This window comes from Gymnoscopelus braueri (genome assembly GCF_963280865.1).
Source record: "Gymnoscopelus braueri genome assembly, chromosome: 8".
In the NCBI taxonomy this organism is placed as follows: Eukaryota; Metazoa; Chordata; class Actinopteri; order Myctophiformes; family Myctophidae; genus Gymnoscopelus; species Gymnoscopelus braueri.
In genome coordinates, this window is record NC_137609.1 from 45732760 (window position 1) to 45747144 (window position 14385).

A 14385-nucleotide genomic window follows, 5' to 3' on the forward strand; every position below is an offset into this window, starting at 1 on the left:
ATGAATATTGATTACATTCACCTGTGTGATTCCCATAGCTGCACACTCTTCACACACAGCTTTTAATTACAGAGCTACTCCGTTTTGTATCTCATTCAAGATGACATCCAGACGGTGTATTACTCATTTTAAACTTAATCAACACACTAAAATATGTATCTGAAAACACTATAGGTTAGAAATAAGCCACGTAGTAGCAAACATGCTTAGCTGGCCGTCTCTCTCTCTCTTCTAAACAAACACTAACTCTGCTGCACACGGGTGCAGTGATCGAGATGCCAACGTCCCATAGCCTGAGGGGATGGGACCTTCTGATTGGTTGAGACGACGGTTCAGACTGACTTCAAAATGAAATGACCGAAAAGGCCATTGCACCCGACCTTTAGCGCACGATCAATGGCTTTCATTGTAGAATGCTAAATTTCCAGGAATAGAAAGCCTGCAGTTTCTATTAGCTCGGATTTGCCATCGATGATGTCACTGGTAGGGGTGATTGTGAACTGTCCACAGCCCTCCTCTGAGACACAAAAATGGTACCATATCATGAGCATTAGTGAGGACCTATTATGTGAAGATAGATTGAAAATGGCTGAAGTCGTCCTTTAATACTTCCAGTAGTGTTCCAGAAACATGAGAGTCTTATCTACAGTATGTAGCTATCATTGCCTCAATCTACAGTATGTACTCTATCGATCGATCTATTGATCTCAATCTATCTATCCACTGTATTTCTGTTTGTCTGTGTGTGACACTATTACTCTAGCGCAGTGGTTCTCAACCAGTGGTCCGGGGACCACCAGTGGTCCTTAAGGTGGTTCCAGGTGGTCCCCAGCTAAATGATGGAGAGTTGGTAACCAAATGGACCCTTATTAGATGTTTAACTCTTGTGTGTAAAACGAAACCAAATGCACCCGTCATTTTACGCTCTCAAGAGTTACATTTTGTTAAACATCTGCATTACTTAATGAATTGTTATTTTTTTATCAACATGTGCCTGTTTATCTCTCCTATGGTGCGATAACAACATATTCTAAGCCTTGAGTGTGAGAGTCTGTATCTCAAACGGTGGTCAGTGGCTCAAAAATGGCCAATAAATAATGGACCTTGATGTGAAAAGGGTCGGAAACCACTGCTCTAGCAATACTCTAACTCTGTTCTATAGTGGCAAAACTGTATTTGTTCTTTCTTTCCTCAAATAATTGCTCTTGGCGATGGTGTCAAAGTGCAGCAGTACTTCAACAAGCATGCATTTAACCCATTAAGACCTGGAACGCATCCGTCATTTTTTGATTTGAGCTAAAAAAGCATTATTTTACACTTTGGCTATTCAAAAATAGCAGATCTACAAGCTCATAGCGCGGCACCGAGTGCCGCGCTATGAGCTTGTAGATCTGCTATTTTTGATAAATCGTGAAAATGTGTGCAAATCTTTGAATATATATATATTTTTAAGCGAACATTTTTAACTCAAATCTTTGCTTCTGGGATCCCCTGGAACAAGGTATTTTGAGACGGGGGTGTCGGCGGCCAAATACATATCATTTTGGGGGTCCTTGACATGAAAAGGTTTGAGCACCACTCATATTCACCTGTTTCCTAGGCTTTTCACTTCCTGTGTGTGTTCCACTTCCTGTCGATTTGATCCAATGAAATCCAATGAAACTGGTCAGATGACTAATGATATCCAATGAAATCCGACAGGAAGTGGAAAACACACAGCCTAGGAAACAGGTGAATAGAAACATACGTTTTTTCAGAAAACTGTTGGGATTTAGGAGACATGTAGAATCGGCTTCAGGTCTTAATGGGTTAAAAGGAGGAAGTTCTACAACGGAAACAGCTATAAATGAGCAAATATAGGATTCTGATCTGGAGACAGTGATGATCACTGCTCCTTATCGTCCTCCTACAGGGGAGCTGTACGTAGGTGGTGTCGGTAAGGGCATGTACAACAGTCTGCCCAGGCTGATCGCGTCCAGAGAGGGATACCAGGGCTGCCTGGCATCTGTTGACATGAACGGGAGGCTCCCGGACCTGCTGGCCGACGCCCTGCACAAGGTGGGCCAGGTGGAGCGTGGCTGTGGAGGTGAGACGGGGGTCCAGTTCTGGGGGGGGGAGGGGGGGTGTTGAACAACAATCTTATCTGGTAGGGGTGGAGGGAATGCATTTCTATTAGGGCTGCATGATTATGGCTAGATTTAGAATTGTGGTCAGTTTGCTATTGTCAGGGTTATTAATCACAGTGTCTATTTACAGAGCATGATTATTTTTACTTTACTTTTAGTTTGTTAGATTATTATTATCATTATTATTATACTACAGAAGACATTCTAAGTGAAATGATATATTCCATAGTGCTGATGTACCCTTAAAAATGATTAACCCATTCAATCAGGGAACGTATTTGTGTCATTTTAGATCTTTAGCTATAACCATTATTTTATACTTTGGCTATTCAAAAATAATGTATATATATATATATATACGAGCTCATAGCGCGGCACAGAGTGCCACGCTATGAACTTGTAGATCTGCAAAAAAAAAAAAGATCTGTGAAAAATAGTGCATATCTTTGAATATATATATTTAAAGGGAACTAAAAAAACTCAAATCTTTGCTTCTGGGGGTCCCTGGAACTAAATATTTTGAGATGGGGGTCGGGGGGCAAATATATATCATTTTGGGAGGTCCTGATATAGAAACAAACTGTTAGGATTTAGTATTTTTAGAAGATTTGTAGAATCCCCAGAAGCAAAGATTTGAGTTCACAAATGTTCGCTTAAAAAAATATATTCAAAGATTTGCACAGATGCTCACGATTTTTCAAAAATAGCAGATCTACAAGCTCTGCTAATTTTGAATAGCCAAAGAAATCTAAAAATGAAGACCGCTTTCCTGGTCTTTATGGGTTAAATGCCAAAACTGTAACTGGACTACGTGATTCTTGGGTCTTGTTTCCACCTACTTGTCCATCCTCCTCTCCTCCTCCTTCAGGCCCCAGCACCACCTGCACAGAGGACTCCTGCCACCACCAGGGGGTGTGTCTTCAGCTGTGGGAGGGCTTCTCCTGTGACTGCACCATGACCACCTATGGAGGTCCATTCTGCAATGACCGTGAGTACACTGCCTTATTTTACATTGACTGCAACAGTATAGAATTGTTATTGTTTTTCATATGGTTTTATCTTCATGGTTTTAGAAGTGCTCCCGTTGAGTTGACGCTTCGGTCGATCAGTTGGTTTTAGGTGGTTCCCAAACTGTTTAGCTCGAGACCCAAAAGTGAAATGTGATGTCTAACCCAGGACCCAAACTAGTGAAAATTGCAGCTCGCCTTATTAGATCGGCTATTTTCACTACTTCTTAAACATTTGTTTTCTAATTTATGGAATTTATTTGATTAAAATTCTTCTGAATTCTTTTGAAAAAACATTGAATTTGTTTTTAATTATTGAAAAAATATGAATAATTAATATTTTGTTTAAAATGTTTTTTAAATAATAAATCAATATAATCAGTTTGGGAAACAGTGGGTTAGGTGATTCGTTGGTTTGTTGGACAGTTGGTTGTTTATGTAGTTGATTGTTTGTTTGTCTTCTGAAACCATTCAAATAAAAAACACAGTATAGAAGAGAAAATATAGTTTCCCTGTAGAGACTGTAATTCTTTTAAAGTTATTATTATAGGAAGTGGACATTCCACTATACTCGTCTTAGTATTTCTGTCAGTACGAAAGCTGAGAGGAAGACCCAGTATAGCAGCCACAATAGGAAGTCTCTGACAGCATGGAATATATGGTTTGGGAGCTGCATCTATACCAAAAGGGCAACCTGGGCACATGCACAGGCACCCTGCATGCCAAGGGGGCAAAGGGGGGCGCCCATGCCTACGTGACTGTGAGTAAAGAAAGAAAGAAAAAGGAAACCCATGTAGTGAGTTCCGCTTTTCGCTGCATAGAAATAGACTTGGTTACCAAACTCCCTCCCTCGCTCTACTCATGACTATAGGGCATAGCAGTTGCGGCCATTTTCTGTGTCAAAAAAATATTTGAAAACCGCATTTAAAAAAAATAAATAAATATAGTGTATAAAATTATTAAATATTCAAATATGTTTTGACACAGAATCAAATGTTTTATGGTCATGATTCACCAGGAGCCTGGATGGCTTGGTTCCAGGCTTTAAATAAATCATGTAAATATTTTTCGCAAATCTCTATGGGAAAAATGAATGGGTTCTCTATCTGTGGCACCACAAAATGGCCGCCACTGCTATGCCCTATACCGTAATCCAATAAGAGCTCGATTTAAACTTTTAACAAAAACAAGTGGTTGGCTTATGAATTGATATGGGTGGGACAGGACACAAGCAGGGACATCGTTATGAGCAATGCCTGGACGTCTGTGTTAACAGGTTAACAATGTTGTTAACCATGAAGTTATTTGCGGTTATTGAGGCAATCAAATGCTAAGCACAATTGTATGTAAGTGACTATAGTCACCTTTGTTTACATAATTTGACATCAATGCTGCTAACGACTATGAACTAACGACCATGCACCATTCACCACTCGTTCGCCGTCATTGAAACTGAACTAGTCAAGGACTTGGATTTAGACAATCTTATTCATTCAATTTGCACCGGTAAATTCCAGAACGACAAACCTCAGCAGGTAAGATGAAACCATTATGCTGTGATGTGTGATCTGCTCTGTTGTGTGATGTGTCTGCTGTGTTAGATCCTGATTGAAATACTGCGACGGATGGTGGCAATCTACCATGTTTCCTGATGGTTTGATTGTCTTCACAGGCCGGGAGGCAAAGGCCATATATATATGTTTTCGCCCCTGTCTGCGTGTCTGTATGTATGTGTGTGTCTGCCTTTGCACAGCTAATCTCAGACAACGCTCGACTGATAGTTGGCAAACTTTGTATGCGCACTCCCAGTAGGTCAAACCGTCACGTCCGTATAACCCCCTGAGTCACAGAGTTATTTTCCCCATTTTAAATCCCACGTTATCAAATATAACTAAATATCATAAACGACACAGAATCATCTCCCTGACAGTTTTGCCCAACTTAATTGTGGAACAACAACACAGAAGTGATGTTAAAAAAGTCTATTGGATTTAGAATGGGGAAAACAACTCCGTGACCCAGAGGGTTATTTCCACCACACTTGTTTTCCCGTCAAAACACACTTTTAGCTTTTTTTAATGTGATGAACATAGCATTCAGATTTTTGGCTTACAAGGTTTGTGGGAGTAGCCCATTTTCCCATAGAAATGGCAGCAATTATGAAAGCAGCATCCAATCTACCCCAAATTGGAATCACGCAATTGAGGGGCCTCTCAACAACGCAGAGTCAAAAGCAATTTCACATCCACATACAGTAGGTGCATGCGCCCCAATTTGCAAATGCTACAAATGTCAGTTTGTAGCAGAAACATGATTTTTTGTGGTTAACATTAGCTGCAATGTGACAATGACCGTCAACAGGGTTTCGATGCTCCATGCTGTTTGCCTGTAATTGCCTTCAAACATTTGAATACATTTTCGAACAAAACACTTCAATCAACCCCACATTGGAACTGCATGTTGAGGGGCCTCTATAAAGCGCACCTTCAATAGCACTTTCTCTTCTGCCCGTAGGGAGTGCCACAAATGCAAAAAGTTGAAGCGTTAGTCATAGGGCATTTGTCCCCCACAGCTTCCTCGTGTCTTTACGGCTGCATCTCACAACTAAGGCCTCATTTATACTTGGTTGTACGCTGGTGTCGCACACCAAAAATAAACTGCACGGGTCAGGTTGTAGATTGGCTAAGATTAACTAAGTATAAATCATGCCCATACACAGCCATACAGTAGGTAGGCCACCCATTCTGGCGAAGACCTGCCAAAGACCCTATTCTAGTTTGTGTTTTAGTGAGTGTTGCTTGAGTCAGTAGACCCAATGCGCTCTGCTTTTATTGTGCAACTAAGGTGACTTGATCATTGTGCTATTCCGGCAACATAAAGAAAAAGTTAACATTAAACGTGTGCTCATGACAAATTGAGCCCCCCTTGTTAAAGAGGTGTTCAGAAATAATTCAACAATTTGTTAATGCCCATATCCTAATAATAGGATGTTTAATACTGTATTAACCCATTGAGACCTGAAGCCGATTCTGCATGTCTCCTAAATCTCAACAGTATTCTGAAAAACGTATGTTTCTATATCAGTGGTGCTCCATCTTTTTCATGTCAAGGACCCCCAAAATGATACGTATTTGGCCGCGGACCCCCATCAAAATATCTTGTTCCAGGGACCCCCCAGAAGCAAAGATTTTAGTTAAAAATGTTCGCTTTAAAAATATATATATTCAAAGATTTGCACACATTTTCACGATTTTTCAAAAATAGCAGATCTACAAGCTCATAGCGCGGCACTCGGTGCCGCGCTATGAGCTTGTATATCTGCTATTTTTGAATAGCCCAAAGTGTAAAATAATGCTTTTTAGCTCAAATCTAAAAATGACACAGTTCCAGGTCTTAAAGGGTTAAACACAGTTTTATACACAGAATATGGCCATTACGTTAATGTCCACAATCAATGGTAATTCTCTTAAACAATGAAGGGGAAAATTTTTTAAAAGATAACAAAAGTCACATTCTCAGGAATTTGGGGCATTTGGCACTTTAAACAGCGTCTCTGTTGATGGAGTCTGAGTAGCTCTAAACCCTCGAGAGACAGCCAGTGAAAAGATCAATTTGAATGTTTGATTACATACTGTAGATTAGTGTTGGGGAGTAATTAATTACATGTGACTCAGCCATTAGCGACACTAAATTTTGCAGTGGCACATTGCAGAGCAGCTGAGCCATGGAGGCTCACCCACTTAGTGTGCATACCACATAGGCAGAGCTTTGCCACTCGTCGTGGGTTTGAATCTAGCTCATGGCCCTGTTTTCCCATGTCTACCACTTTCGCCAACCTCCAATCTCCCCCCCCCCCCCCCCCGTCTGTCTGTCTCCGTGCTATGCTATCAACAAGACCGGAATGCCTTTAAAATCATCTTTAAAAAAATATATATCACTCTCTCCTCCATTTTCTGCTGTACGACTGCAGCATTTTCAGCTTGACAAACATCAGCTGAAGGAAAGCTCACTCGGAGAATGTGTACACAGAGGGGAAGGGATGACATTTCAACAGCGTTATCTCACTGCTTTCAGTGCAAAGTTGAAGTTGCTGCAACATCATCCAGGCTGTCATTTTCTTATCGTTGAGATTTTGATGTCTTGGGTGGCATTTCAATTTTGTGAGCACAGGAAAGCCCGTTGGATACTGTATCAAAGCTGGGGTTTTTTTTCTCCAGCAGACGTTAGTTCCTTTATGATATTCCTGTCCAAATGTAGGGTTGCACCCTTGGGTCACTGTTTAGACGATCTATGGCGCACTGGTACATGGTCTAAAATGCATGGCGCAAATGCCTTGGTGGCATGTCCAACTCCTATTTTGCTAGGATAACAGCGGATAACAGCGGATAACTATTTTGCTAGGATAACAGCGGATAATGTGGGCACAAGGTGTTGTATTTAACCACTTAAACCCTATATATTTAATTCACCAGGTTGACCTCCAGGAACCTGGTCCCCCCTCCTTTTTCTCTACACCAAATCTCTGCGATGCAAATAGCGGATCTACACTGTAGCGTTTAGATATGTGTTTTTTTGCCCTGGACGTTCGCACATTACGACGTACCCAGAATAGGGGTGCATAGGTTCATGTGGTTCATCTCTGAATTAGTAAAAACACTGCCCTAAACATGTAATGTTGTTGTCAATAGGAATTAACACAGAAGCCCCCGAGAGGAAGTGGACTAAGAAAGGGAAGGGGCCAAACCGAGCTCCTGTTTCTTCACAAAAAATGAGAAAAACGAGGAAAATGCATATTTTTACCGAATCGGTTCCCAGATTGCTGAATTAGTAAATGTACAAGACTCTCATTAGTGCAGTGCACCTTGCAAAATGAACGCCAAAACTAGACTGAGACGTGGGGGTCCAGGGACCAACAGGGGTCCTTGGGGGGGTTCCAGCGGGTCTCCTGCAAAATGCATGTTTAATAACTTTAATCCTACTGTATATACATGGCCAATTTGTAGATCTGCTATTTTTAAAAACCTTTGAAAATATGTTGAAAACTTTGGAATATTTTGGAAACATTTTAACAACATAAATCTTGTATGGGGAATACACAGTTCATACTATAGGTACTGCCTCTTTTATCCACGTTTATTTCCTTGCATACTTTTTTCATGTTTGTTGTCTTAATTTGTTTTTACTGTTGCTTAATGTTACCTTTAGATTTTTACTTTATAGTTGTTGTTTTTACCTGGCTGTATTTTATTGTAAAGCACGTTTTGAATAGCCTTTTTAAAATAAAGATTATTGTTATTATGTTAGTATGCTGTAAATTATCACAGCGCATACTGTTGTAAAACATCCCAATACATACATGTACTATACTGTAAAACACCACAATACATGCTCTACTACAAGACATATAGTATGGTGCTCTAGAAACCTTCCTCAGAGGAGTCTTTCTCCATTCAAGGTTTCTTATTGTAGAAAGGTGAGTCAAAAATAAAAACAAACAGGGTAAACATAGGCCTGTATACTGTACATGTAGGCCAGTCTTCAGTGGTGAGTCCTCAGTATCAGGTGCTACTGTATGTTACAGTTTAGGCTTTTTGTGCTGATGCACTTCTCCAGAGTAACTTTCAACAAGTGAAAACAAGTTTCTATATTACAAGCAACCTACTTAATAGTAATATAGGGGTCAGAGCTACAGTGTTTGGACAGTGTTCTGGTCATCTTAGAATATAACCAAAGATGTAGGGTAGACTATACCATAAGGATAGGGGAAAGACAAGAGATGTTGATGGACAATTTGTTTTTTGAGTAAATGATCCTAAACAATGGACTCTTGGAGGACACGTTTACCCTTGTTTCCACTACAGGGCAGTGCCGTGCCATGCTGTGTTGTGAAAATCACAATAATCAGTCCACTTGGGCAGCGATTCCAACTGTGAAAGATTTCAGTCATTCTCAGCCCCGCTTGGCTCCTGGTGCTGGACTTTTTAGAATGGGGCTGTGAAGGCGAGGTTTAAATCCTAACTCATACAAAGTTACACTTACGCCGCTTGTCAAAAACGTCATATTTTCTTCTTTTTTTACTGTTTTTCAAAGTGTCAACATTAGTCACGATGACACACGGTTGAAAATAAGTCATTTGTCACACAGCAAAGACATTCTACGAAGTATAGACCAATTATTTGTTTACCAACATTGAGACTGGATGCACAGGTGATTGTTTCATGCAATGAATTCTCAACCTGTTGCTCACACAAGAGGGGGTCGGGGGTGCGCACGACTCTTGTGTGTTGGCTAGTGAGGCGCGTCCTAGCGAGACCTGACAGAATGGGTTTCATTTGGAGCCAGTATGACGTTGTCTGTTAACACATTAACCGCCAAGAACGTAGTCCTACGGTCCGTTAAATCCAACTGTTAAGCGCCGAGACCGTAGCCCTACGGTCCACGGTCTTTTCGCGCTATTCACTTCCGGGTTCACTTTCGGAATTTTTTTGATCCACTTCCGTTTCCGGTTTGATGACCGGAAATAGAATTATTTGGGATCCGGTTTTGACGATCACGTCCGCTCTCGTTCTACAGACGAAACTGAAACTCAATTCTCTTCCTGTAGTTTTTTCTCCTCGCATTTCACTGTTTAACGTAATCCGCTCTAACTACAACATGGATACCCCGTTTGACACGTGGTCTTCACTGGGAGATACAGTGGGATGTCGCGGATGTAAACAGACCTTGTACGGCTCAATCTTAAGGATTTTAACAAGATCTATGGCGACATGAAAAAAACAAAAAAACAACAAAAACACCTTGGCACTGGTGAGTACATTATGAGATTAACCTCTGGCGGTCGATGTGTTAAGGGGTCTATAAGTTCGCATTTAGCCGGCTAGCGTAGATAGCAGCTGTCTGCGGCATTGAGTTACTATAGCAACACCACTGCACTGATCACAGCCCCATTTTCCATGATTGTAATGGCCTGTTTGTTGTATTGTTTGTTTATTATTGTAATAGTGTTTCATGCCTCTCTCTTGGCCAGGTCACTCTTGGATAAGAGATTTTAATCTCAATGAGTATTACTTGGTAAAATAAAGGATATGATGTGTTGATGATGGACTCAGCCCCTCACAGCCCTGAAAAGCCCTGCATGGCCCAGCACGGCCCAGGCACTTGATAATGGAAATGAGGTTATAGAAGGCCGAGCCCTCATTTTCAATGGTGCCAGAATGACAAGGTTTAGACACAATAATAACTGCAGAAAACTAAAACAAAAACAGTTGCAGTGAAAATGACAAATTAGCACATGATACCCTTACTGTACGACAACAATCAGCAACCAATATTTAAAATCATAGATTTAAACTGAATATAAGCGAGTCCAAGCTGAGTGGCAATTGAAGAATATTCCATGTTTGAGGGTCATTAACCCCATTAGCTGGGGGGACATGTTTTTTTTTTCTTCTTCCCCTCAACACCAAACATCCTCGCCGAAAATACGGTGTTAAATAACGTGTTGCAGCTATTTTGGACAAAATGTTCGCCCCAGAATTGGGACACTAGGGTTCATTTGATAAAATGTAAAGTGTTTCTGTCGGAGTCTGAGCTAACTGGAGAAACTGACCCTGGAGGCCATTCCATTCCTATGAGCAGTAAAGAGTTGCTGGACCTTACACAGGGCCAGCTACTTTTTACCCAAGTAATGTTGTTTATATATTGTAATTATGCCAGTGAATGCCAAAACCAGTGTTGTTAATTTAATATGTAATGAAAAGATAATATTTCATAACATTTAAGACTTCTTTTGTAAGTTTAACACAATATAACTCATCACAAGCCTTGACGCACCAACAGCATAAATGAAGCAACTGATGTACTAACTTGAATGCAGTGAGCAGACGGGGCCTACAAGAGGAACAGCGTTCAATTAGAGTTAGTCATCTGTCACTTCTAACACCTACAGTAACTGGGAGTGGGATTTATATATAGAATAGATAACAAAGCCGCCTATCCCCTGCCTTTTGAAGTTAATGTATTGTAGATTCCGTGGTGGCTTTCTATCAAGCAGTGTGTCCAGTTCTGGATCCACGACCGCCACTTGTGGCACACGTTGGCATTACCTTGCTTTTTGTAAAAAACAAACTGTGTGTCGCATATATGTAGCACTTTGAGATTTGTGAAAATGTGAAGCGCGTTACAAATAAAATGTGTTATTATTATTATTAGTAGTAGTAGTAGTAGTAGTAGTAGTATTAGTATTAGTATTAGTATTAGTATTAGTATTATTAGTATTAGTATTAGTATTATTATATTATATGCATCATACACCAACACTGTTTCCTTGAATAAACCACAAACACCCTGCAGGCCAGGCAGACAACCCAATTCTCCTTTATGTTTCTACTGCCATGTCATTTGAGGACCCACCACATTCAGAGTGGCTGCAATAGTCATTCTTCTTCTTGATTTCTATGTTGATGTCTCTACTCTATGTATTACTGCCATATGTATTATCATTACCTATTCCAAACAGCCGTTGGTAGAAAAGAATATGTGCTTCATTGTTCGAGTGTTTATGAAACGTGATAGACTATTAATGAAATGTAACGCCTGCACTTCAGATACAATAGACTTCAAAGAGCATCTGAAGGAATCTGAAAGCCTTTTTTTGCCCCTATAGTGCTTTTGCAAATGAAGTCATACCATATCTGGCGGGTGTGCTGCAGACATCTGTATAAATAATTTGGATCGTCTTTTCATCGCCAATGCCCTCCAAATAATGCTGTTCCGTGTCATCATTTTCTGCACCAATGTTTCTGTAGAGTGAAAATATGGAAATTGCAGTGATCTAGTTAACCTCCATGATTACATTATTATTACTTTGAAACCCTCATCACCGTGTGTTTAAGAAATATGTAGAGATGTGGCTTGTGTGTGTGTGTGTGTGTGTGTGTGTGTGTGTGTGTGTGTGTGTGTGTGTGTGTGTGTGTGTGTGTGTGTGTGTGTGTGTGTGTGTGTGTGTGTGTGTGTGTGTGTGTGTGTGTGTGTGTGTGTGTGTGTGTGTGTGTGTGTGTGTGTGTGTGTGTGTGCGTGCGTGCGTGTGTCCATGTGTGAGAGAGCGGGTGTGTACTGCGCGTAAGAGTGTTTGTCATTGTGTGCATGCGTGCGTGTTTGTTTATGCTTGTGTGCGCATAATGCTGAACTATTTCTGGCAACAAATTTCACATTTCTGGCAACAAATGGAACCATTACTGTCATCACAAGGAGCTATGTGTGAAAAAAAGCTCTGCAGGGTATGACTTGTTTGTCTGTGTGACACATTCTGGGACTGTAGGCTGCAAGAGAACAACATGCATGCCTGCCTTCCTATCATGAACCCTTTTAATCAGCCTTGCAAATCCTGCCTCACAGTAGCTGGTTCTGGACAAAATGCTAGTGCCTGTCATATAAGCAGAGAGAATATATTATACGTTTGGTTCAAATGTATAAATGTGTTTACATTAACCCTGGCGTCCTTATTTTGGACAGCAGATTTTAATCATTTTCAAAAAATAGCAGATCTACAAGCTCACAACACATCATGATGGGGACACGTTGTGAGCTTGTAGATTGGCTATTTCAGCCATGCCGCACCATTGCACGATGAAGCATAAAATAGGGCTTAAGTGGTTAAAGTAAATACATCTTTGACTTGTTTAAATCCCTTTACCAGCAAGTGCAGCCATGTAAGTTGTGCCTGTAGCCCCTCTGCGTGTGGCTAAGATAACATTGACATGCAGCTGTTCCTGCTTATGTGTCGCCTTCATTTCTTTTGGTGGTGAAAATCTAATGTTGTTGCACTTATGTAAAAGACCTGAATGAAATTCCAACAAGCATGCCATCTCGCTTGCTCTTTGAAGTTTGAAGTTGATATTCTTGTTGAACTGTTAACTGCAATCAGCAGTACAAAGTATGCTACATCGATTTAGACATTTGACAGACACTCTTAATCCAGAGCGATTTACAGTAAGCAGGTAAATACGAGGTAATACATCAAATGCATAGAAATAGTAGTCTAGTTAAACCTAGAACCTATCATCAGTCTGGACAGTATAATATCTAAAAATAAATAATCTTTATATTGAAACTGTACATACTATAGAATACCAGGTCTATAAATGAACCTGGCTAGTCTACATAAGATGCTATCTACATGTAGGCATATGATAAAGATATATGTTCACTCAACCCCCAGATGTCAGAAAATCCTGAACACACTTTGAATTGCCACTGTCCTTTTTTTGTTTCGTTTTTTTCCCCCCATGAAAATATGTGGCTCAGGAAGTAGAGCGGCTGCTTGAGAATCGGCAGAGTCCCGCTTCCTAGTTCGCTCTCCCCTGGGTTAATGTTGAAGTGTTTGTGAGCACAACACTGAACCTCTCACTGCTCCCGATGAGCAGGTTGGTGTCTTGCATTGTCGCCTCCGCTGTCGGTGTGTGAATGTGTGTGTGAATGTAACGCACATTGTAAAGCGCTTTGGATGAAGGCGCTACAGTGTACATAACCCATTCAATCTGGGAAACCCATCTACAAATGTCTTCTAAATCCTAACAGTTTTCCGAAAAACTTATGTTTTATCAGTGGTGCTATGAGGACGACTCTCCTACCGGATAATACCGTCAGGAGAAGGCGTGCTCTTGAAGAATAGTCTCTTGTAATTTAACTGGGTGCAGATACATACAATGAAAGGATTAACCGCACTCTCTTCAGTTAATTTCTTCATTTATTTTCTTAGATTAGATTCACAGCAGCAGCATTCTATCTAGAGAAATCAGTGGTGCTCCAACTTTTCCATGTCAAGCGTCCCCAAAATGATACGTATTTGTCCTCTCGGACCCCCATCAGAAAATATTTTTGTTCCAGGGACCCCCAGAACTTGCCAGAAGCAAAGATTTAAGTTATAAATGTTCGCTTGAAAAAATATATATTCAAAGATTTGCACAAATTGTCATGATTTTTCAAAAATAGCAGATCTACAAGCTCATAGCGCGGCACTCTGAGCTTGCATATCTGCTATTTTTGAATAGCCAAAGTATAAAATAATGCCTATAGCTAAAATCTAAAATGACACAAATGCGTTCCCGGATTGGATGGGATAAATTCTACATTTACTATTCTAGGCTATTCACCGTTATGCAATCGCCTAAATGTAAAGATCTTTTTTTTTTTTTTAATGGTAGAACTTTTGAGGACTTCCTTCAAATGCACTTCAGCTTTGACCTTCCTTT

The 14385-nt window shown here is 40.4% G+C and overlaps 1 protein-coding gene across 1 annotated transcript in view; it reads left to right on the forward strand.

Annotated features, from left to right (window-relative positions):
• Nucleotides 1-14385, forward strand: part of nrxn2a (neurexin 2a) — a gene marked incomplete at both ends in the record, with an annotated part of 222109 nt that overhangs the window by 98814 nt on the left and 108910 nt on the right. Inside the window, 2 exons of the mRNA XM_080434625.1 lie at nt 1913-2086; nt 2995-3114. Coding sequence (XP_080290751.1) covers nt 1913-2086; nt 2995-3114 — 294 coding nt within the window. The remainder of the gene's footprint in view (nt 1-1912; nt 2087-2994; nt 3115-14385) is intronic.